This window comes from Medicago truncatula, chromosome 4 (assembly GCF_003473485.1).
Source record: "Medicago truncatula cultivar Jemalong A17 chromosome 4, MtrunA17r5.0-ANR, whole genome shotgun sequence".
Lineage (NCBI taxonomy): Eukaryota > Viridiplantae > Streptophyta > Magnoliopsida > Fabales > Fabaceae > Medicago > Medicago truncatula.
In genome coordinates this window covers 38,758,727-38,784,660 of record NC_053045.1, presented here as the reverse complement: position 1 = coordinate 38,784,660, position 25,934 = coordinate 38,758,727, and the positions used below count along the sequence as shown (strand labels likewise).

Genomic DNA, 25,934 nt, shown 5'->3' with positions numbered 1-25,934 from the left:
CCACTGCAGCAGCCACAATCTTATTGACAAAATACAACTAATATGGTATATAAAAAAAATTTGGGGGATGAAGTGGCTCCCGCGGGTCTTTGAAGAGATCTGCCACTGCCTAGAAGCCAACACGATAGTCATAAATACAAATGTTAGATAAAAGCAAAATACGAAAGCACAAAATTCACAAGAAATTCTTGATACATCAACCGAAGGTCTTAATGGTATGAATTATGAGTAAAGAAACACCTATAACAAAGTTGTGCAACAAGAAGAAACATTAGGGTTTTGACCGCTGTTGAAAGATTGAAACACTATAACAAAGTTGTGCAGTAGGAAGAAACATTAGGGTTTTGACTGTTGTTAAGAGACTGACTTTGTGGTCGGCGGGGATGAGTGGATCGATAATGTTACTGGAACTCCAGTTAAAGAGTTGGCATTCCGACTCATGTTAGAGAGACGTATTTGGAAGTTTTTTTTTTACTCTTTTTCTTTTTCCAATTAATAGTATTTTAAAGTTAACTAATTTAACTAGATTTTTACCTCAAAAAACAATTAACTACATTTTTGCTGAACCTACAAGTTTACCTTAGGAACTCGATTCATTTTCCAATTTAAATTTAAATTCAAATCTACACCATAATTATAGGTAATTTGAAAACTAACTACGGTGAGGTATACATTACCCTCTCTTGTTTAGATGGTAATTTACCTATCAACCAATCAAAATGTAATATACATAGGTAACATTAAATGTCAAATAAATGAGTAGATTTTTTCTAAAAATAAAAGAGTTAATCTTAATTTTTTTTTTTTTTTGAAGGAGAGTTAATCTTAATCATAAGGTAACTTTTAATACTTTTAATTTTTTTTTAATTTTTTTTTGAAACAACAAATGATTTAATTTTTTTTTTATATTAAGGTGTTCAATCTTAATTGATTTACACTACAAGACTTATAACAAATAAAATTTTACATCAAATTTCTTTTATCTAGATGTCCTTAAATTCATCATTTACATTCATAAAATTTCTTCCATTCTAGAACCCCGAACGTGAGAACATAAACATCTCCTTCTTTCAAATTTCTTCTTCTTTATTCTTCCATATTGATCAATTTTTGTTTCTTTTTCATTCTTCTTCCCATTTTGATTGTTCAATTTCGTCGTTCCAAATTGCCGCAATTTCCAATTATCGTGTGAATTGTCGTTGTTGCTAGAACCGCGTCAGGTATCGTGACTTATTATTTTTATTTAAGCAGTCAACCTAATAAAATCTGTTAACACGCATAGACCTGTCTCACTATCAGCAAAAGCCTTTAAGTCCAAATAAAAGAACAAAAGCCTCATCACATAACCATTTCAGCTGCAACCAAAAAAATGCTAGCAAACTCACACAACATCACAGCGGCAACACCTGCTAGCAGCCCTCAAAGTACAACGGATGATTTACTCAATTGTTATAATTAACTACCTCACAACCAAGAAAAATCAAATCAAAAAGAAAAATCAAGTCATCATACCTGACGTTGTACTGAAAATAACGACAATTCTCACGATATTTGAAATCATGACGATTCTCTCAAAAATTGAAAAATGCGGCAGTTGAGAACGACAAAATTGAACAATCAAAATGGGAGGAATAAATTTTATGAATATCTTCTTATATATTAAAGTTAACAAGTAAGCCCTAATTTTAACCTAAATCCTATTGCATAATTTTACTGTTTTAACCCTAATGTTCACACCTAATCTCCTATTTTCATGAACAATCTTCTTATATATTAAAGTTAACATGTAAGCCCTAATTTTAACCTAAACCCTATTGCATAATTTTACTGTTTTAACCCTAATGTTCACACCTAATCTCCTATTTTCATGAACAATCCTAATGCTCTCTCCTAATCTTCTTATATATTAAAGTTAACAAGTAAGCCCTAATTTTAACCTAAACCCTATTGCATAATTTTACTGTTTTAACCCTAATGTTCACACCTAATCTCCTATTTTCATGAACAATCCTAATGCTCTCTCCTAATCTTCTTATATATTAAAGTTAACAAGTAAGCCCTAATTTTAACCTAAATCCTATTGCATAATTTTACTGTTTTAACCCTAATGTTCACACCTAATCTCCTATTTTCATGAACAATCTTCTTATATATTAAAGTTAACATGTAAGCCCTAATTTTAACCTAAACCCTATTGCATAATTTTACTATTTTAACCCTAATTTTCACACCTAATCTCCTATTTTCATGAACAATCCTAATGCTCTCTCCTAATCTTCTTATATATTAAAGTTAACAAGTAAGCCCTAATTTTAACCTAAACCCTATTGCATAATTTTACTGTTTTAACCCTAATGTTCACACCTAATCTCCTATTTTCATGAACAATCCTATTGCTCTCACCTAATCTTCTTATCTTCTTATATATTAAATGTAACCCGTAAGCCCTAATTTTAACCTAAATCCTATTGCATAATTTTACCGTTTTAACCCTAATGCTCACACCTAATCTTATATTTTCATGAACAACCCTAATGCTCACACCTAATCTCATATTTTCATGAGCCCTAATTTTAACCTAAACCCTGTTGCATAATTTTACCGTTTTAACCCTAATGCTCACACCTAATCTTATATTTTCATGAACAACCCTAATGCTCACACCTAATCTCATATTTTCATGAGCCCTAATTTTAACCTAAACCCTGTTGCATAATTTTACCATTTTAACCCTAATGCTCACACCTAATCTTCTATTTTCATGAACAACGCTAATGCTCACACCTAATCTCCTATTTTCATGAACAAAGCAAATCGGCATCGCTTTATTTCCCCTATTTCTTCAAAACAAATCGCCCTATTTCTTCAACAAAACAAATCGCCCTATTGGAATAAAAGGGTTTTGAAAGATTATAGCAACATTTTTTTTTGTTAATATTACACTTTTCATCCAAATTAGAACTGAACTCTCTTTGTTAAATATTTACCATAAAATGCACCTGAATTTTGCAATCTATATAAACAGGTGGAAGAAACATTTCAACAAACAGTTAAAGGGTATCATTTACGGTAAAGGCCAAATATTCGATAAAAGGAAAATTATTTAAATAAAATATTTTACATGTTCAGGTTAAGAATGAACTATTTTTAGGTACATAATATAACATTAACATATAATTTTTACAAAAGAATGAAGTAACATTTTTTCAAAAAAAAAAAGAAAAATATGAAGTAACATACCAATAATATAATATTGACATATAATTTTAACAAAAGAATGAAGTAACACACGATTGATAAAAATTAATATTTTTTTGGTGAATAAGCGTGGTGTCTGAGGTTCGAATTCCAACATCTGCATATATTTGGAACCACATATTTCATTCTCTTTGATATGCATTGAGATTTGTTTTTGTCTACTATATCTACAATGTATATGACCCGTGCGGCAGCACGGGTGGAAAGTCTAGTAACTAATAAATTTGAGGACATTCAAATGAAAAAAATTTGATGTGAAATTTTAATTGTTCTAAGCCAGTCATGTAGTGTAAATTAATTAAGATTGAACGCCTAAATATAATTAAGGCAATATTACATTATGGGTCCTTTATCTTATTTATTTGTAACACTTTGGTCCTTTGTCTTTATTTTTTCCCGTTTAGGTCCTTTATCTCTCTTAAAAGCACATTTACATCTTTTTTCGCATTTTTTTTTATTAAAAAATACATAATTTTATTTTTAAAAATATATTTTTATTAAAACTGAAAAAAAAAATCCAACAATATGATGAAGATGTTCATCATCTTCATCTTCTTCCTTTGAATCTTCATCATCTTCTTTAAATAAAAAAAAATCTACTAAAATATATTTCCAAATATCGTGAATTAATGTTATATTCACCTCAAATATTATTTTAAACACAAAAATCAAAACCTTAATTTCACAAATGTTGCAAGGCGGATGGTGGAGGCCTAGTCACTGTCGGAAGGGTTAGGCTTTACGAAAGTTAAGATTGTTTTGGAAACAACAAAATTGATATGCAAAGCGGGGGTTATTTTTATGTCGGGCTTGAATATTGAGTTAGAAAATAATAATAATATACAGTGTGACAATTTATATAACTAATTTTTATTTTTATTTTTTTTGTGATGAAACTAAATCTCTTTCTCTATAGGGGTTTGATTTTTGTATTTAAAAGAAGATTTGAGGTGAATATAACATTAATTCATGATATTTGGAGATATATTTGTGTAGAATTTTTTTTGATTCAATGAAGATGATGAAGATTCAAAAGAAGAAGATGAAGATGATGAACATCTTCATCATATTTCTGGATTTGTTTCATTTTTAATAAAAAGATATTTTAAAAAATAAAATTATGTATTTTTTTTAATAAAAAAATGAGAAAAATGATGTATATGTGCTTTTATAAGAGATAAAAGACCTAAACGGAAAAAAAAATAAAGATAAAGGACCCAAATGTAACAAATAAATAAGATAAATGATCTCCAATGTAATCATGTCTATAATTAAATAAAAATTAAAAGTTACCTTATGATTATAATTGATTCTTTTTTTAGAAAAAAATTGACTCATTTATGACATTTAATGTTGTCAATGTATATAACATTTTGATTGGTTGATATCATGAGAGGGTAAAATACCCTCTAAATAAGAGAGGGTAATCTAGAAAAAATCACTAACTACCTATTTTAGTTAATTTTCTTTTATTACATTTTTTTTCTTTCAAATTTAGATAACATAGATATCATAAAACATAAACAAACTATTAAATTAAAGTAAAGGATTATATATATGAGGGTGTATCAAGTGGAAGAAATTTTAATGTGAGAGATAAGATGGGATTATATTCTCCAATGGATCAAAATGAAAGTGATTTAAATAGTTAAATCTTATTAAAATATGAATTATCCTTTATATAATTAAATTAAAGTGTTTTTCTATAAGACACGGTAGAGTGTGTATCTACTAGTATATATGAAGTAAGGTTTTATGTCACTTACACATTTATTCCAATTATTTTTACTTAATCTTTTCTATTTTCAAAATTGTTTTTTTTTTACGTAACATAAATATCTCAACAAACTACATAAGATACTTTGATCTTATTCACATAATTCAATGTAATCATATGCATCGGTGTCATATCAGTATCAAACATCACACTGAAACACGTCTAATCCATAGAGTGTCTATGCTTCATAAACTGTCGCTAAATTCTAAGCAGCTAATTGTATGATTGTTTTTAATGCACAAAGAAAGTATCTGAAAGAGGTTGAAAATATTTGCTAAAGGAAACAAAATCAAGCCGAAGGAGCTGGTAGAAGATAAAAATAGGTGGTCAAAAGAATGAATAGTTGTAACGATATTTGAGTATTAAAAGTAAGTTATGATTGATATTTGATTTGAGTCAGGGGCGGATTTACCACCAGCTAGCCTGGGCATGCATCCGGGCTCAATCCATACTTTCTTTGTGTCGTCGCAATAAATTTACATGAAATAGTTAATAAATATAAATGGTATGACAAAGATGTTACATATGTTGATTCATCCTAGCAGTAGATGCGCATCCATGCAATGCTTAGGTTGCGGGTTCAACACTCATAACTCACATTTTATCTATAATTGATTTTTTCCTTTTTAATTCTTTTTTTAACCCAGAACTCACGTTCTTTTCTTTAATTGATTTTCTTTTCCTTATTAATTCTTACATAACTTACTAAACTATGTCCATAATTTTTTATGGATTTGATCCTAATTTTCTTTTTAATTCTTTCATAACTCACCCAGAACTATATCCCTAATTTTTTTCCCTAATCTTCTCACGTTTTGGATTATTTGAACATAGTTTATTATGGATTTGGGACTCATGTATCCCTAATCCTCTCTCCAATACAACCAAATTCTCCTTAACATATTAGATTATATATTCATAAATTTTTCTTTTTCATCTCTCTTATTTTTTTTTTGAACAATCAAAAATGGAACTTATATTAACAAACCACGGGCACCTCCGAGTACAAGATGTACCAGGGAAGCTCAAAAGTATTTACAAATATACATAAACAAACAAAAATTAGCCTAGCCCCAAACAAGCCAAGGGACTTGACCACCACAATTGAAACTCAAAAACAAAAACAACATCATGAGCTTTTAGCCACCAAAGAGAGGTCTGCATTACTTTATCCAGCATGTGATCAATAGAGCTACCTGTATTATTAAACAACCTCTGATTACGGTCATTCAAAATGATCCACACAGTAAGCAACCAAACAAGCTGCAAGAAAGAACTCCTTGCACGAACTCCACCTGTTGAATGAGAGAACTGAAGGAAGTGATCTGAGACAATAATGGGGTCGGGGCCTGAGACACCAAGCCAAGACCGTACCTGACTCCACAAAGTGCCATAAAAACTACAAGAGGTAAATAAATGCTGAGAAGTCTCGATGTGTCCGCATCTCAACAAACACCCCGCATCCGAAGCTGAAAGAATACCATGCTGCATCAGATTTGATCGAGTAGGCAGCTTATTTTTTACCAACCGCCAAGCAAATATTGAGACCTTAAGTGGAACCTGTTTATGCCAAACAAGAGCATCTGCACCTTCCACCTGAGGAATGTCGGGATTAGTCAGTAAAAAATAAGCGCTGCTGACAGTATAACTTGCAATAGGATCCAGATGCCATCTCCAAGTGTCTTTTACATTGCACTGCAAAGAAACATTACAAAGTAAAAGAACACACTCCCTTATTTTAAATTGTACTTTTATCGACAAAATGACAAGTCTCTTTTTTCGATCTATGACTAATCTATCTATGGTCAATATTTAGCCCTTATACTTTTATCGACAAAATGACGAGTCTCTTTTTTCGATCTATGACTAATCTATCTACGGTCAATATTTAGCCCAGGTTCGACAAAATTCCTGGCTCCGCCACTGATTTGAGTACTTTGATCTTATCCACTATAGAGTTGACAAAAGAGTCACAAACTTTAGAAGTGTCCGACGACAGTTAATTATCGTTGGGTTAATAACAGATGAAGAAAATAGCAATTTCAAAAAGTGAAAAGAGCAGTCATCGTCCTTGTAACCATTTCGAGTTCAATAGACACTGCACAACTGACCCCCTTGTCTCTTGCCGCAAACCACCAACCATCTCCACATTTTTTTCCACCAACTTTCCAATTTTGGCATTCCCCCCAAGGTTTAACCTAAATTTCACGATAAATAGAACTAGGGGACTAGAAGGAAGAGTATGAACCGAAACAAGAAGACAGAAAGAACATAAGAAATGTCGAATAATGAAAAAAGGTAGAGTGCAAGAGAGCTTAACTCAGTGGTCTTGAACCCTAACAAATCTCCATCCCAACACCACCATAACCCCAAATCAAGCATGTCAATCTATACTTCAAAGTTCAAAGATCGCTACCCTTACTCATCTTCATCCATCTAAGAATAACAACAATCCACAAAAACTTTTGTTTTCTCCATTGATGATAACCAATAGTACCAACACAAAATAACCAACAAAAATAAAGGGAAACAGAAGGAACAGTACTCCTCATCATCATCCATCCATGCTCGAAGATGTTCATATGATTTATAAATTTCTTTATTTTCATATGATATATATATATATATGGGGTTTGCTAGAACACACCCACTAGTTTTTATGTGGAAGTGTTTTAGCAAAGCTACACCTTAAGGTGTATTTAACCACTTTTTAGTTATTCACTTGGTAAAATACTCCTTCTAAAAAAATAAGTGGGTGTCTTCTAGCAAATGCCTATAGGATTTGCTAGAATACACCAATTTATTTTTTTAGAAGGTGTGTTATAGCAACATACACCTTAAGGTGTATTTATTAACTTTTTAATTATAATTTGCTAAAACACTCCCACATAAAAACTAGTGGGTGTATTCAAGCAAATATATATATAAAATAAGAACATTTTTTAAATAGAAAAACGATAAAAATGATTGATTTGGCCACCCGTTAAGAACTAAGAAAATAAAATAAGTTCCTCTTCGAAGTAGAAAATAAAATAAGTTAAAACCATTTTTCCGTCGAATCTATGTTTCTTAAGAGTACAAAAGAAAAAACACCAATAATTGTATTTTAGCTTCTTAAAAGATCTAAAGTTTTGAGATAAAAATATTAAGAGGATAAAAGAATAAAATATTTAGAGAGAATAAGTTTAACAATTATCTTTATTAATTTTCTATATTCATGCTTGCTGCCGCTGTTACACCTTGTCATTTTTTTCCATGGAATCAAATAAAAGTATTCATGAAATGTTCACAATAGGCCGACTAAAACTGTGGTTGAGGAGAGAACGAGTCGTAGAAATATCATAGTAATATGTAGGGGTGGCGAATGGATGAATTGGATGGATATGGATTTGGATCCTAATGGATGGATCAAAAAAGGTCCATTAGTCCATTACAATCCATTATTTTTTTCTTAAAAAAAAATCATCTAGTCCATCCAATTAGAATAAAGTCCATCCAATCCATCCATTATTAGATTTTAATGGATGGATAATCCATCCGATCCATAAATCAAAGTGTATAATTTTTTTTAAAGTGTATTATTTTTTTTATAGGTGAATTATTTTTTTTTGAAGTGTATTATTTTTTTTGATAGGTGTATTATCAAAAAAACTTATTACGATCTCTTTTAAAAAAAAAAAACAGTTTATTTATGCAAAACAACTTATTAGGATCTCTTTTGAAAAACAGCTTATTTATGCAAAACAACTTATTATGATCTCATTTTCAAAAACAGCTTATTCATGCAAAACAACTTATTCCGATCTCATGTTCAAAAACAGCTTATTCAAAACAGCTTATTTATTAAAAATTGCTTATTATGATCTCATTTTCAAAAACAGCTTATTCATGCAAAACAGCTTATTTATGCAAAATAGCTTATTTCGATCTCATTTTTAGTAACAGCTTATTCAAAACAGCTTAATTATGCAAAATAGCTTATTATGATCTCATTTTTAAAAACAGCTTATTCAAAACAGCTTATTTATGCAAAACAACTTATTTCGATCTCATTTTCAGAAACAGCTTATTTGAAACAGCTTATTTATGCAAAATAGCTTATTAGGATCTCTTTTAAAAAAAACAGCTTATTCAAAACAACTTATTTATATAATCAAATTTTAAACCGTGCCAATAATTCATTTAAAATAAAACTATAACGATTAAAAAAGAGTGTGTAATAATTATGTTTAGTATTTTATACCAACAAACTCTTGCAAGAAAAACTCTCTGCAACAAATGAGTTAATTTTTTTGCTTTCCAAAACACAAATAGTCATTGATAGGTTATTTCATGAAGAATGCAACAGTTGATTATATACGCGCTAAACAAAGCTACGTGCCAAAGACTGAAAATTCTTGGCATCTACAAACTCAAATGAATTAGACACTGAATTCAATATCATATGGTCGTGACATGAGTGAAACATAAGACATCTTTATTTGTCTGTTCAACAATGCCTAAGAATGCCTGCTTCAAAATCAGTGATAATGAGAAATAGCCCAGCTGAGTGGGCATGGACTCCTCACATTGAGCTACAACAGCTTCCTCTGCTATGATCCAGCCTTCGCTATTGGACTTCACTTGTTTAATCTCTTCACAGCAACTCTGAGAAAATGAAGACATAAGAACATAACAAGCACAAATATAACCACTATTTGACAACACTGAATTAACCTCTAAAAACAAAACACACTAAATTAAGGCTAACACAGAGGGATAACAAGGATGGAGAATCAATTATGTTCAGGACAGATGAGTAACTAGCACAACCATTGAAGCATACAAACCCAAAAAGTCTGCTTTCTAATCCCACTAAATAAAGAATATGCTTAATATATCTACCAGGAAAACACTATTGCCATTGCCATCTAACAATTTTTCACCACTAAGCCTTATATTCTCAAAATTGTGAAAGAGCAGGGAAAAATTATGTAGATAAATTTAAAATTTCAGACATACTAAACACAACTAGACCTACTGACCTGCTTCATGTTAAATTCATAGAAGAGAAGCTTGACAGTTCCTCAACAAATTGAGGACCATCATGAGATATTCCAGCTACAAAAAAGAATTCACTGAATTAAAAAAGGCACATGTTAAATGAAAAAATTATAAATAACGAGTTGATAGATACTAACCAGGAGTTCCACAAAGCCAATCATGTGAGCACAATAATGCTTCAACATTTTCTGGCAAAAGAACACTTCTATATTTATCTAGTATCCGTCCACCTATACTGAATGAGGACTCTGATGCCACTGTTGTAATAGGAATGCTCAAGATATCACGTGCCATCTTAGAAACTTCAGGGTATTTACCTTCATTCACTTTCCAATATTCAAGAACATCTAAGTTGGCATATTGATTATGATCAAGTCTCTCTTCATCCAAATAAGTTTGTAAATCAGTCTCTTTTCTGGAAGGTCCGCACAATTTACTTTGATAATTACTAAAATCTTCTAATTCACTTGAAGGAATGATTGGACTACCTCTATCAGACCTTTGTGAAGATGAAACACTTAGCTCATTAGAGGACAAGAGATATTCTTGAAAAAAAAGTTTCATCTTATCAAGAATCTCATTAGCAATTTTCACTCCTCCATCATTACCAAACAGCTTCACATAGCAGTATTCAACAAACTGTAACTTATATCTAGGATCTAAGATGACCGCAAAAGAAAGAATAACACTGTAACAGCTCCAGTATTTGTCAAATTTGGTCTTCATGCTTTTGGCCATGCAACATATTTGATCTTGATTAACAGATACATCATGATAAACACATGCAACTTCTTTGAGTTTCATTTGAATTCTCCATACAGCACTAAAATAAAGGTTTGCAGTTGGATAATTGCTACCTGAGAATAAAGTTGTGATATCATAAAATGGCTTCAAAAACTCATCAATTGTGATATCTAATTAATGTGGGACTAAATGTTAATAATCATAATTCAAGACGTCTATGTAGTTATGAAATAATTCATCGTATAATTATCGGACATGATTAGCTCAGCTGTACTAAATAAATAGCTTTGCGTGTCAAAAAGGAAAACTTTGTGCTATCATACACATCAGCAAACGATGAAATAATTTGGAAAAAGTTGCTATGTGATGAGAAATAATTTGGAAATAATAATTACAAAGCTAAGTGATGTTGATAGTTTGGATAATTGCTACCTGAGAATAAAGTTGTGATATCATAAAATGGCTTCAAAAACTCAGCAATAGCTTCTGCCTCAATCCACTCGCTATCCGATAAACTCTCAAAATGAGGATCAATGTCTTGTAGGAGGGAAAATGCGTCCTTTAAACCAATAGTACTATCAAGCATCAAATAACTGGAATTCCACCTAATAGGCATGTCTTGACGAAGTTGCTTAGAACTTACGTTTGAGAGTTGGTCTAAACAACTTTTGAACTTTAACTTTCTTGCCTCCGAGCCTCTTATATACTTCACGCACAATCTAATCTTATCCAAAGAACCTTCAATAACTTTTATACCATCATGAACAATTAGGTTTAACACGTGTGCCCCACATCGAACATGAAAATATGCCCCACCAGCCATAAGAGAAGTTCCAAATGATGGATGTTTCTTCAAAATATTGACCATTGCATCATTATTAGATGCATTATCCAAAGTAAGTGTGAAGATTTTTTTCTCGATACCCCAATCCTTTAAGAGACTTACTAACTTCTCAGCCAAATTAACCCCGGTATGAGGTGGTGGAAAGTGAAAGAAAGCTAACACTTTTTTCTCCAACTCCCATTTCATATTAACAAAATGGGCAGTCAAGACCATATATTGGTCAGTATTTATCGCTGACCACAAGTCAGATGTTAAGCAAATTTTCCCTGGGATTGAATGTAAATAGCATTTTAAATTTTCTTTTTCGCTTCTAAACAACTTTAGAACATCAGCATTTGCTGTGTTTCTAGAAATCCGCTTAGCATGAGGATGCAAAAAAGAGTGTAAATCATGAATTCCGTCGTGTTCAACAAAGGAAAAAGAATAATTGTTCTTGACAATTACCTCAGCAATCTAGGACAAAAACGTTGTCTACAGAGGTTGTAGCAAAAACTATGACAACAATCATCAGAAAATCTTCAAACGTTGTCAAACAAACAACTATGAAAACACTACAAAATCAACTAAGAAAACACAAACAACAACAATCTCAGATAACCCAATTCAGAAAACGCAACAAAATCACATTACAATATAATAGAGACTCACAAAGGCATAGAAGAATCGATTTCAGATTTGAAGAGGAAGAATCGAATCGTCGTCGGAATTTGAATCAATAGGAAGTAGGAACAGAAGAATCGATTTCAGATTTGAAGAGGAAGAATCGAATCGCTGACAATTGCTACATATGTTCACAACGAATTTCAGATTTCAAGAGAAATTTGGAGAAGAAATTAGGGTTCAGTTTTTAATTTGGGGAAGAAATTAGGGTTGAGTTTTATTTGGGGAAGAAATAAGCTATTTTTTTTTTTGGTTACAAATAAGCTATTCACTATCTAGCTTTTAATTTTTTAATTGTTTCTTTTTTTTGTTTTAATTTGTTATTTTTTTATTCAAATGATCCATTGGATAAAAAATAAACAATAAAAAGTGATCCATTGGATCTTTAAAATCAATTGGATGGACTAGATCCATCCATATTGTTTAATGGATGGATTGGATACAATCCATTAAAAATAAAAAATGTTTTATGGATAGATTGGATGGATTTTGTAGTGGATGGATCGGATGGATATGGATTTCATGGATCTAATTGCCACCCCTAGTAATATGACACAGTATTATCAGATAAAGTAAAATGACCAAAAATTGTCTTATTTTACTATCACAGATTGAATTCTCCTTGAATTTTCACAGTTGTAATCTAAATGGAATGGAATTCTGAAGTTCTAGAGAATTACTACACATTGTCCTTTGTATAACACCAAAAATCCTGAATCTGCTAGCACAAAAATTTCATGTCATAAAGGAAACTCAATGCGCAGCAGTAGTTAGCAATGTACACATGCTACGGAACACAGAACACTACCTACCTAAATCAATTATATCATCACATCCTACCAAACAATATTATTATACATGAATTCGTGTCGAAGATTTCCAACTAGGAAGAAAAACTCCCATACTGATACTACTACATCAGCAGGATTGCAACATAATCCAACTGTTAATCTGGAAACTTCAAAAACCAACTAGCGTCGCATCATTATCTACTCTAAACATCTAACATCTGCCACACAAAAAAATGAAGAAAAATTAGGACTTTTCAAGTATAAATTTTCAATGATTAATGAATTCATAGAGCCAATTAAATAATAAAAAGTTTAAATCTCCAAGGGCATTTTGTTCAATGGCATTGTGCAATGTCTTTTTTTTTAAAAGGGAAATAACAATGATTTCAGCAAAATTCTAGTCCAATTGAAATTGCAACAAGTCAGGAAATGCAAGACAGGTAGACATAAACATTAATACAAACAGAGAGCCAGAAACAACATTTTATTTCAGTATTAACAACACAAACTCGAATTTTTTTGAAAGATTTGACAAAACTGATAGTAAGGGTAGTTCCAGACGCAACTGACAAGAAAAGGTTAAAAATAAAAAACTGGTTTTACACTTCACTCGGATCCTTGAATGCCCCTACCAATATAAACACAATTCCTAAATAAATAGCTTCCAGGAACCCAAATACTGAGTTTTATAAGGTAAGAAACCAAACTAAAACTCTGGATATATTTTCAAAAGAGCACACGTTTAGTATTTACAAGCTGATATTATTCCTCAGGAGATATATTGACCATAATGCAAATTTCCACACAGCTCATTAAAAAAACATAAATAGTTAATAAAATACTACATCCGCAAAATACAAGAGAAGTACAAAACTGCGTCATGACATTGTCACTTCACAAAGAATTCGACAGAAATAAATGTGAGAAAATTGGGGGAAAAATTGTGACATGTTTTGTTAGTGCCTATAAACTGCTTTTGATATAGCAGCTAAAACTTCAATTCAACAAATATGGAACTATCATAGAAGACCAAATGTGACAAGCGCAACAGACACCAGCAAATTTCACATCTACTTTGTCAGACAAAGAAGTTCTTCAGATAGAAAGACATTATAGAGGAACACGTCAATTGTAGTATCCAAAGAGCACTAGTAGAGAGACAACCATCCACTTGAACATGTCAATTGTAGTATCCAATGAGGACAAGTAGAGAAACAAGCATTCACTCGAATAAAAACAGCAGACAAACTAGTAGTAGTACCAATTTTACAGGTTGAAATTGTTCCAATTTTACAGGTTGAAATTGTTCCAATTTTACATGCACAGAGCATAAGAAATGCACTTGACATACTCCATGGCAAACATCAATAATTGTTTATGTACAACAAACTCATTATTCAGTTTTTTATAAAAAGAAAACAATACGCTTAGAAGCTGCTATGTACATCCCTCTTATTCAGAATGAAAATGCAGAATAAACACAGGAATAGAAGGCATACTCTACAGTAAGCAGTCACAGAGCAAAAATGTAATTCTACCTGCAGTATATTCAAGTTCCTCGTGACCCTGCATCAGATCCAGAGGATGAGGAACTGTCACTATCAGAATCTGCAACAACATATACAAATAAGGAAGAAAGAGCATCTGATATCAACAATTACCAAAAGCATGCATATGAAAATGACAATATTGAGATATTAATTAAAATACCACTTGAAGAAGACCCAGAATCACTGCTTGAACTACTTGATCTACTCTTATTATCTGCTTGACTTCCCCCTTGCATAGGCAAGGATGGGGGAACATTTCTTTCATCTGCACAGAAATAGGCAAGCGAGACATTTCAATTAGAAAATAACAGATATAATTAACAGTTCAAAAATACCAACACTGATCAAAACATTACCTGCTTGTTTTTCTCTAGGAATCTGGGCCGTGGCTGGTGGCTGGCTCTACAGAAAGCAAGAGATAACGTGTTTAGCAATAAATGCTTTCCAAAGTATGCACTACCAATCATAAGTTAAAATCCAATTCCTTACACTCTGGACGGAATTCTGCAAAGCTTCTGCTCTCTCTCGAGCTTGTTCAGCCTTCCTCTTGTTTTTGCTCAAACTTTTCTTATAATTGAGCACAAATCGATCAAGCTCCCAAAGAATCTCGGCATCCACGGCATCAAAGTCCACTTCGATTTCATCATCTTGTTGATTCAATTCTAAGTTTTTCTTCCTCATCATTTGTACAACAGCATCAAGTTTCTCTACAGGTAAACTCTGGAGGCTTGTGCTTAGTTTTTGCTTTTCATCGTATGTCATGTCTCTTTTATTGGGATCCTTTGCCTTTGGCTTCTTTGGAGCCGGGGTTCTACTTGATGGAGTATTATTCATAGACCTTGGAGTTCTTGCAAAAGGTTCTTGTCTGTCCAAAATCCGTCTCATATCAAGAGGCGGCGGTGGAGTAAATGCCGGAACCCTTCTAGACAGAGGTGAAGGTGCCCCATAGTCCATGCCATATCTCATTTCACGATTGTAATCTGACTCTATTATAGCCCACCTGTCCTCGAATATCTTTGATAGTTGCTCTGCCATTGCATGAACATCCTGTCCCTTTGGGTTATACGTCATAGCGTTATGAAAAGTGAGTCTCACATCCTCCGCAAATTCCTTCGGTGATTTGTACCAATTCTTGTTCAGCCGCGTCTTCACAGTTCCCAAGTCCATTGGATTAGTGATGATAGTAAAATAATCATGCAAACCGAGACCATCAACATCAACAGGAGTGTTGAACACCCAAGCATACTGGTGTTTCATCAATTTTTCAAGCAGTGAACTACAACTCTTGAAAAACTTGGATCCCATTTGAAGCCCAAGACCCATATCTCCACCACCTTGCTTCTTCCAATTCAATTTTGACTTCTTGTTACTCTCTGCAGGTGGGAATTTATCATTTGCGAGCAAGAACTCTGAGTTATGATAAAACTGGTTAGCTTTAGGCATTCTCTTCTCCTTCTCAACACCTTCACTTGCCCTTCGACTATTCTGGAACATTGGAAAACTTAACTGGTGCAAAGGCCTGGTAGGTTGTCGCGAAACACCGACAGATCCTGCCTCTGAGTGAGCGCGCTGTGCTCCACCCCCGTTAGTAATCCCACCACCCAACACTACATTTGAATTGCCATACCCACCAACATACCCCTGTTTCACTTCAATCCTCTTGACTAAACTTCTCACTGCATCAAGCTCACTTTCAAGCTTCAAGCACATCTCTTGCTTCTCCTGCTTCGACGTTGAGGCCAAATTGATTTTGATTCGGTCCTCCAGATTCGGCTCCTCAGTCACATTTTCTGAATGTCGGTATTCAGTGCTAGGAACTGCCTTGTGCCTGTGGATGGGGCTCGAAGGTCCATCATCCTCAAGCAGAACATTGGGATTAGAAGGTTCAACCTGCTGATGGCTATGCAAGTTATCGGAAATTGCTCCCTGCCTATGGATGGGGCTCGAAGGTCTATCATCCTCCTGCCGAACATTAAGGTTAGAAGGTTCTGCCTGCTGATTGATGTGCAAGTCATCAGAAACTGACTGTGACAGCGGCTGAGCCAAATTCAGATCCTCCGATGTAGAATTCGCTACTGGTTGAAGTGAACTCCCCTCCAATCTCAAATTCAATTGCGGCTGAGACGAATTCCCATCTTCCAATATAGAATTATCTTGCTGCTGAGAAGTCATGTCCTCCAACTTTGAATTCAATTCCGGCTGAGGAAAACTCCTATCCTCCAATCTTGAATTCACTTCCGGCTGAGTCAGGCTAGCATCCTCTGGTCTTGAGTTTTCCAGTATCTGAGGAGAGTCCCCATCCTTCTGTGTTGAGTTTTGGGGCCGAGGTGAATTCACATCCTCTGTTCTAGAACTCACATGTGTCTGAGCCAAATTCTGGTCCTCAACTTGCTGCTGGGCTGAATCCCCATCATCCGTTCTCGAACTCACTGGTGGCTGAGCTAAACTTTGGTCCTCAGTTTTCTGCCGCGGAGAATTTCCATCCTCAATTATTGAACTCGCTTGTGGCTGAACCAAATTATGGCCCTCAACTTTCTGCCGCAGAGAATTCCCATCCCCAATTCTCAAACTCGCTGGTGGCTGAGCCGAATACTGGTCCTCTAGCTGCTGATGAGGCAAATTCCCATCCCCTGTTCTCGAACTCGCTTGTGGCTGAGCCGAATTCTCTTCCTCTAACTGCCGCTGGGGTGAATTCCCATCCCCTGCTCTCAAACTGGCTTGTGGCTGAGCCAAATTTGGTTCCACTAATTGCTGTTGAGGTGAATTACCATCCCCAATTCTCAAACTCGCTTGCGGATGAGCCGAATCCTGGTTCTCAACTTTCTGCTGGGGTGAATTTCCATCAGCAAGTTGAAAACTGGCATGTGGCTGAGCCGAATTCAGTTCCTCTAATTGTTGCTGAGGCGAATTCCTGTCCCCTGTTCTTGAACTCGCATGCTCCTCAACCAAATTCTGATCCCCCAATTGCTGCTGAATTGAACTCCCATCCTCCAATCTTGAACTCCCTTCAGCCTTAGCTAAATTCCCATCCCCCAACACTGCGAATTCCGGAGCTTCATCGATATTCTCAAGGGTAGTACCATTGTTATTGTCTGTGTCACTGGTAACGATAGTAGTAGGGATATTTTCATCTTTCAAAACAGTTTCCTCTATATTAGGGTTTATCTTGATACCTTTGAAAACTTTCCTTCTGTAAACCTTACCCTCGCTGTATCTCTGTATCTCTCTAACTCCATCTATATGCCTCGAAGCCATACATCCAAAAACATAATACCAATCACCAATCCTAGGGTTTTACACATACACACACACAAATACACCTTGGAATCAAACAAAAGAATGAAATCAAAGAAATTCAAAACCCTAACTAGCGAAGAACGAATCAAGAGAGAAAGAAGAAGATTCGGTTAGGGTTTCGAAACACGATTTACCTTTGGGTTCCGATCAAATCTAACTTTCTCTTGTAGAAATTGTGAAGTTTCTCTCTATTGAATCTACACAGGTGTACGACAACGGTGGGTTCGTGAGCGATCGTGGACTTAGTTACACATTTGGGGGTTGCGTAACTCAGAAGTATTATATCGCCGAATATTCTGGAAGTGAAATCACTCGATATCTGTGAGCACCAGTTGGAAGGGGCGATGCGTGTGTGACACGCGGGTATGATTGGGGATTGGAATTTTATGGCGGGTGGGAATTTGAAAAGTTTACGTGGTGAACAGAAGGTTTGTACACGCGCTTGAATGGCGATTGGAGACTGTTGTCAGTGCTTTTTAATAGACAAAGTTGGTTTTCGGGTGGAAAACGAACAAATTAAAAGCTTCGATATTTGCGGGTTCGGGTTAAGCGGTTTTGCGGGTTCACGGGTCGGTTTGAATGAGTGTGTGCCAAACACATAAATTGCGCAGAAGCTATCAGTTCACGAAAGATATGATGATTACAGAGGAAGAGGAGGATTAATGGATGTCTTTATCGTCTCTCTCATTTGAATCTAAAACAAGTGTTTTTCTTCTTCGTTTCGTTTGACACTGCAGTGAACATGCATGGGTAAGGAAAATGTTAATGATGTGATCTAATCCAAAAAGATTGAAATGGGATGAGAATTAGAAAGAAAATAATTTTAAAAACAAATGAAAGGATTCATGAACTTCTTAACATGTGTGATGGTAGGTGGCATTTAAAATGGGAAAGGGGAGTTGTTTTCCACCATGAGAAAGTTAAATTTGACCACTAGATTAAGTAATGAACACATTTTTATCATAGACTCTCAACACCATATCTAAAATTCATCTTCTTCCTTGCTTCCTTCCACATCTCATTGGATCTTCTCTCTCCTCCTCTATCAACCGATCTAACCAAACATTGGAAACAGAAACTCACCATTCTACCATGGCAATAAAAATATAATGAATAAATATTAAAATCTTTATTGAAAGAAAAGAAAAGTATTAGAAGGAATGATGAAATAGGTGAAAATGAATTGCAGGTGGTAAAATAAATAAAGAAAATTCCAGCTGCTCGCGAGGGTTTTTGTTTCAATTTTCGTCACTCTCTCTCCTTTCTTCAAACTGTGTCAATTTGACCATAAAACAATTCTCCATTTCTCTTTGATTTTCTAGTTTCATATTTCATAAGTGAAAGATCCATAACCATTAATTTCTATGATGTTGGATCTTAATAATCTTAAAAACTTGATTCTTGTAATATGCATAAGATTATGCTTTGTAATCTTATGTCATTTCACACTTCACATTGAAAACTCATTTTCAGAATTATACATAAAAAAAAACCAAAATTCATAACAAAGATACAAATGGAAAACGGCCGCTGCATCTGAAAATGGGTTAAATAATTTTCATGATGCAGATAAAATGGAAGGCAAGAAATAAATGTATAATTCATTGTAAAACCATCAATCATTAAGCGGGTGATAGAGGAGGAGAGAGAAGGTTTGAGATGGTGGAAAGAAGCAAGGAAGAAGATGGATTTTAGATATGATGTTGAGTGTCTATGATAAGAATGTATTCATTACTTAATCTAATGGTCAAATTTAACTTTCCCATGGTGGGAAACAACTCTCCTTTCCCATTTTAAATGCCACCATGGTGGGTAAGAGAATCTGAAAATATAAAGGTAAATTGAGAATTAGCTTTCATTCCTATAACCGATAGATGCACAAGCATGTCTCCATGAAATCCTTATGTCAACACAATTAAAACTGTCAAAGACAGAAATTAACAGATGAACCAATCTGATAAATGTTTGACAAAGACGTGGAACATTTTGAATTATTAATATAAAGTTAGAGATCAATTTAAAAATTTGGTACAAAGACATAGACATAACCGAAAGAATGTACTCGAGTTGATCGGCCTGAATGTGATTTTTTACATTTGAGTTTTGCGGGTTCCGACGAACAGGTATTTGTCCACCCTACTTGTTGGGTTTTTCGCGGACTTTTGTATCCTGGGTCAAAGCCTGGAAGTTCCTTAACAGAAAAATGAAGCATGTGGCGTTAGAACTTTTCTGAGTACGCGTACAACACATGGACAATTGTCTTGCTTTCATTGTATTGATTGATTAATAGTACAACATATTTCAGTTTATGTTGATTCAATTACCTTTTTATTATAAATAGAATGATGATCAGTATATGATAATATTTTTTTGTAAATTTGATAAAGATAAAGTAAGCAAGTAATTATTACTATTAAGCTTTATTTCTTGCTAATGGTATTCTTTCATATTGTTACAAACAAAATGATATTTCTTGACCGTCAAAAAGATACATTAATAGATAATAGATATATTTAGAATCCAACTTAATTTACAATTGAAGTTACTTTGAACTGGTGTTCATTCAACAACAACAACAATCAAGTCTTATCACACTTAGTAGTGGTCAACCATATGAATCAAAGGACGTCGTAGTGTTCTATTAAATTTTCTTCAATTCATTTATCTGTAGATCCTTCCTTATAGTTTTTCTAGGTCTACCATTACATCTAGCGATCTGATGACCCTCCTTCATCCAATCTACTCCCCTAACTACAAAATCAACATATCTTCTCTCTATGTGCTCAAATCACCTAAGTTTAGTTTCTACCATCTTTTCTACTATATGTGCTACATCAACTCTCTTATGTCGTCATTCCTAATTCTATCACATCTAGTTTTACTACACATTCAACGCAACATCCTCGTTTCTGCTACGCTGACTTTATGTTCGTGTTAGTTCTTCATCATCCAGCACTCTGTCTCGTACAACATCGCGGTCTTAGCACTATTTGATAAAAAAATACCTTCAACTAAAGTGTTATTTTCACATCACATAAAACACCTAAGACACTCCTCCATTTCAAACAACCAACTTTGATTTTATGGTTTACATCTTCTATTTCTCAGTCATTTTGTACTATAGACTCCAAACATTTAAACCGTGTAACTTGTGGTATGATATGATCTCCAACTTTCACCTCTATGCTATGTTTGTTGTCCATTCATAATTCTAAATTTATATTTCAATAATACTTATAAACAATAATCACTTAAAAAAAAACAGACAATTTTATACTTTACACGTACATACGAGTAAAGTATGAAAAGATGCATTTTCAGCCCTCATGGTTTTGCATTCATGAAGGCTTGACCCGCACATGTAAAAATGTGTATCAAGTAACCCAATATTAATTTTTATGCCATTTTTACCCCCTTTCACTTCATTTCTTCCACAAAAACTTCCACCAAACCTTAGCTTCCATTCCCAACTTTTCACCCTCTTTGAAACTCATAGAATCCATCTTTGTTCATTATTAAACCTTGCTCATTAGAGACTCTTGAGATCAAAAACATTATTTTTAACCTCTAAATCACTAAACACTTGCCAAATCTTGTTGACCTTGCTCTTAGATGTTCATGTGAATAGCAGTTTAACTTTTAAAGCTCTATCACACTTATGACCATATCCTTTCATCAATCCATTTTCATCAAGATACATCGCTTTGCCTGGAACTAGGTATGTTAAGCCTCTCCTTTCATGATCTTAATTCCATTTGAGGGGCTAAAGCTTCGGTAACTAGTGAAATAGTTCAATCGTAATCTTAGACTTGAGGGACTAAGGCTTTATTTTACGTAACTGTTGAAATAGTTCAATCGTAATCTTAGACAATGAACTAAACATATAAACGACTAAATGAGTTAAAATGAGATTGGTAAAGATATTAGGGTGATGTGTGCTTTTATGTTACCCTAACTACATATTTAGGTAGCTCAATTGATTTGAACCAAGAGATAAGGAGTTGGAGGTTTTTAGTTTAAATTCGGACAAAAAAGAAAAACTAATCTAACAACGAATTTTTAACATTTGTTATTCAAAACCCACTTGAATTGGTTTGGTGGGGCTAACTTATGACCTTGAAAAAAATTGTCATTCAAAATGTAAAAAAAAAGGAATAAATTGTTTGTTTTTAATTGTCTGAAGTCCTTACTTTGTAAGGCAAGGTATGCTTATTTTATTGCTAAGTCTATACGTGTCTCTTGAATTGTAATTAATATATGTCAATGGTTGTGTGCAATAAAAACAATTTGTAATTATAAACTTTATACTACTACTACTTTCTTCAAAAAAAAAAAAAAAAAAAAACTTTATACTACAGTGCACTAAAAACTAATTTTAAAACCAATTCAAATATTAACCGGCTCGAATACAACCACCGCATATATTGACTAATCCAACTGAATGGGATCAACTAATAAATCAACTCGAATATAAAACTTAATTTAAACCAAGAACTAGTTTTAAAAATACTTCATACATTCTTTCAAAAAGAATAGTTCGGACATATTAAACTAGTTCATATTGTAAACAGGTTCCGAACCAAATTGAAACCAGTTTGGAGAAAATCTGGTTTTTGAAAATCGAATCAGATCATAAACTTTTTTTTAGAGGATAAACTTAATCTAACTTGGTTTAATTTTTGAACTGCGGACATCCAATACTAGCTACATTGCATTTTTCTGCATATTTTACGAAGAGTATTTAAATGTCTCAAAGTAAAGAAAAAGAAACACATGTCATAATCATACAAGTGTATGACATCGACTTGTCTTCATAGACGGATCCACCATAAGGTATGGTGGGATGATTACCCATTTTTTAATAGGTATATACATCTTTTATAGTATAAAGATATATGATAAATATTATATTGTGCAATTTTACAAAACTTGTCTAGCGTGTCCTAATGGTAAATACCTGGCGCTATTTGCTTCAATGTTTTCCGTTTGATTCCCTCCATCATAATTTCTGCATTTCTCTTGATTTTTTTTAATTGCATGCACTAAACTTTGCGCTCCTTAAGAGTTTAAGAAAAGGAAGTTTCTAAAAGTTACGGGAGATTTTATGCAAGAAACGCAAGAATGCGACCTGGCAACATGTAACTCTTTCAAATAATAACCAACCCCTACCCCATGTATGGTCAGCCAGAACCTAATTGGTCAAATCTCCTATTTTTGTGGATTCTTCTCTTTCTTGTGTAAATAATTCTTAGTACTTTGTGTGAAATGGTAAACTGACTCAGTTAAATTGGGACGGATGAAGTATTAAATAACATTGCTCTTTAGAAAAACGTCCTTAGCTTATGCCTTGCTCTTCATATGTCCTACTTTTTGTAGAAATAAAGCACAAATTCTTTTTATATAAAAAAACATCTTTTATCAAAATAAATACAACTCTTCTCTCTTTAATCTTTTTTTTTTGAATGGAATCCTTTTCTTATTTAAAATATCCTAAAATAATATTTTTTTTTATCAAACTAAAATATATTTTATTCTTTTTATTATACCTGATTATAAATATACACTTTTTTATGTGATGAATTATTTTTAATTTTTTTTTTTATTATTGAAGATTTTAAATTATTTGGAGTGCATAGAGAATTAATTTAAGGCATTTAGTTCAATATTTTTGATAATTAACTTAATGCTAATTACAACTTAAAATTTTGTTTTAATTTTATAGTTTTAGTTTATTTTAGTGAACCACCTAACTTTTTTTTTTCATGACTCTGTCAACGTTTTATGTCAAGACACTAATAACACTTGACATGTCTTGTTGTTATGGCTTTGTTCTTTTCATGATTTGAAATTGAATTTTGTTATTGTATTGTACTTGCATGTTAGATATCTCTAATTGTGCATGTTCAGAATTTTGGGTTTCACTAATTATAACGGAAGAAACTCTTTCTCTAATTGTATTGTATTGTAGTTGCAGTTTCGTCTATGGACGATTTTTATTGTAAATGTATTGAATCAAACAATGTTATTTATTATTTTTAGTATAATTTAATTAATAGATTCTTTCATATTTTAGCCACATACAATGTTTGGATCCGCCCCTGCTTGTCTTGAAGACGGTAGACATGGTAAATATCAGGTGTGTTAATATATGACTAAAGATTAATTTATATTGACTTATTTTAGTTTATCTATGGACATAAGTTTTGGAAAAACTTATGACAATTTTTTTACTTAAAAAAATCATCGTATTTTCACAAGCTCTCTAATATAGCTTATAAGAAATAGGTTACATGAACTATACATAAGCGATTATCATAAGCGCTTGCGCTATAAATAAGTTGCTCATTCAAACCGGTCTTAAGTGTTTTTGTCACCATTTTAGCACTCAATTTATTTTTCAATACACATACTCAATATTTAGAGGAGGTACCACAAACTACCCTATAACCGAGGTTAAGTCAGTTCTAAGTAGCAACTGTAGCTTAAACTGTTAAAGCTTTCTTTTTAATTGTCATCATATTTTTAGTGGGAAAGCATGGAGAGCTGCGCATTTTGAACCTTCAGTTACATAATATTAATTTTATGGTACATACCTAATTATATGGTTCAACCATTGAGATCAAGATTGAGATGCCTTCTATGCTGCTTTAATTTGTGACCTTTGTCCTTTGGCTTGCCTCAAAGGCATCCAAAATGTATCATTCCTGGCTTAAACTCGATGAAGAGAGCTTTCTGTCCCCATGCTACTCTAAGGCTACTCTAATAATCTTTTAATTTGGATCTATCAGTTTGATACTGCTGGTTTCTACTAATAAATGTGCTAAGCTCTCCCCTGATAAAAAAAAATACAACGGTGAAATTCTTACTGCTCTGGTTTTAATTTGGCAATACTGTTTACTACAAATACGGATAGTGTCCCAACAACCACTTGTGCCATACCCCCTAATATCTCTTATTTTAGATTAATAAAAGTTTAAGAGAGTTGGATTCAAGGCTCAACGGGCCCATAGAGAAAACTTATAAAAAGATGATATATTCTTAGAAAAAAGATGATAAATGATATATATTTTTATATTAGCTATTAATATGAGACCATCACATTGACAACAAAATTCAAACTCAAATCTTGACGAGATATGAGTTGAATCGCTACAAATTGAAGCAACCTATTTCAACCACATTAATCAATCTCTCAAACTCTGAATTTTTTGAGATTGAACCAAAACTAAGTAAAAAGAATTTGAATTTTAAGACAATTACAAGTTTTAGTCTTGAATAATTCATAATGTATATATTTTTGTTATTTAATGTGTTTTATTTTTTTAATCAAACAACAAAAAAATGAAAAATATTTATAGTAAATTATTTCTTCATGATAAGGTTAGCTGATTCAACTTTTTTATTTATTTAATAAAAGTTTAAGCAAGTTGGAGTTTGTGGTTTCATCAACCATCAATAAAGTTCTCATATAGACACATGATTCGAACTCAAATCCTTGTAAGATCTAAGCTGAATCCTTATCAATTGAACAAACTTACATTCATAAAAGAAAAATGCTGGATGGTGCGAAATACTTCCGCACATTTCACACGAAACATGTACCGATGTACGCACAATTGTTATATATTTTTGTTTTGATAAAAATTAGCTTAGTTATGCACCAGGAAAAAAAAAAGCTTGTAGATTTATTTGAGTGTTGTTAATATTTACGGTGTACTCGGTGTTATACTTTAGTTCAGAGAAGATAATTTGGATATGGTTCATAAGGTTTTAATTATTTTATTTTAATTAAATAATAATACAAATATTAATAATAATAAAGCTTGTTTGGTTAAAAAATAGAGAATAATTGATACATTAGTTTATTGTGGATGACTTTATAGCTATCAGATAGCTGATAAACTAGCTTATAGATGATAGCGGATAAGTTAGCTTATTGAATTTGTAGTGTTTGGTAAAATTACGATTGA

General features: G+C 32.9%; 2 protein-coding genes across 2 annotated transcripts; both read right to left on the bottom strand.

The window, feature by feature from the left end:
• Positions 1-9,263: 9,263 nt before the first annotated feature.
• Positions 9,264-12,372, bottom strand: LOC112421009 (zinc finger BED domain-containing protein DAYSLEEPER-like). Its single transcript, XM_039833778.1, has 4 exons — positions 12,315-12,372; positions 10,216-10,935; positions 10,060-10,135; positions 9,264-9,682 (listed from the first exon to the last, which is right to left on the bottom strand). The coding sequence occupies exons 2-3, from the start codon at positions 10,880-10,882 to the stop codon at positions 10,065-10,067; spliced, it is 738 nt and encodes a 245-aa protein (XP_039689712.1). The 5' UTR covers positions 10,883-10,935; positions 12,315-12,372; the 3' UTR covers positions 9,264-9,682; positions 10,060-10,064.
• A 550-nt stretch (positions 12,373-12,922) lies between these two features.
• LOC11409064 (transcription factor GTE4) lies at positions 12,923-18,428 on the bottom strand. Its single transcript, XM_039833777.1, has 6 exons — positions 18,099-18,428; positions 15,157-17,953; positions 15,024-15,069; positions 14,828-14,932; positions 14,656-14,725; positions 12,923-13,335 (listed from the first exon to the last, which is right to left on the bottom strand). Exons 2-5 carry the CDS (start codon positions 17,920-17,922, stop codon positions 14,667-14,669), a joined length of 2,976 nt encoding a protein of 991 aa, XP_039689711.1. The 5' UTR covers positions 17,923-17,953; positions 18,099-18,428; the 3' UTR covers positions 12,923-13,335; positions 14,656-14,666.
• Between the last annotated feature and the right edge of the window lie 7,506 nt (positions 18,429-25,934).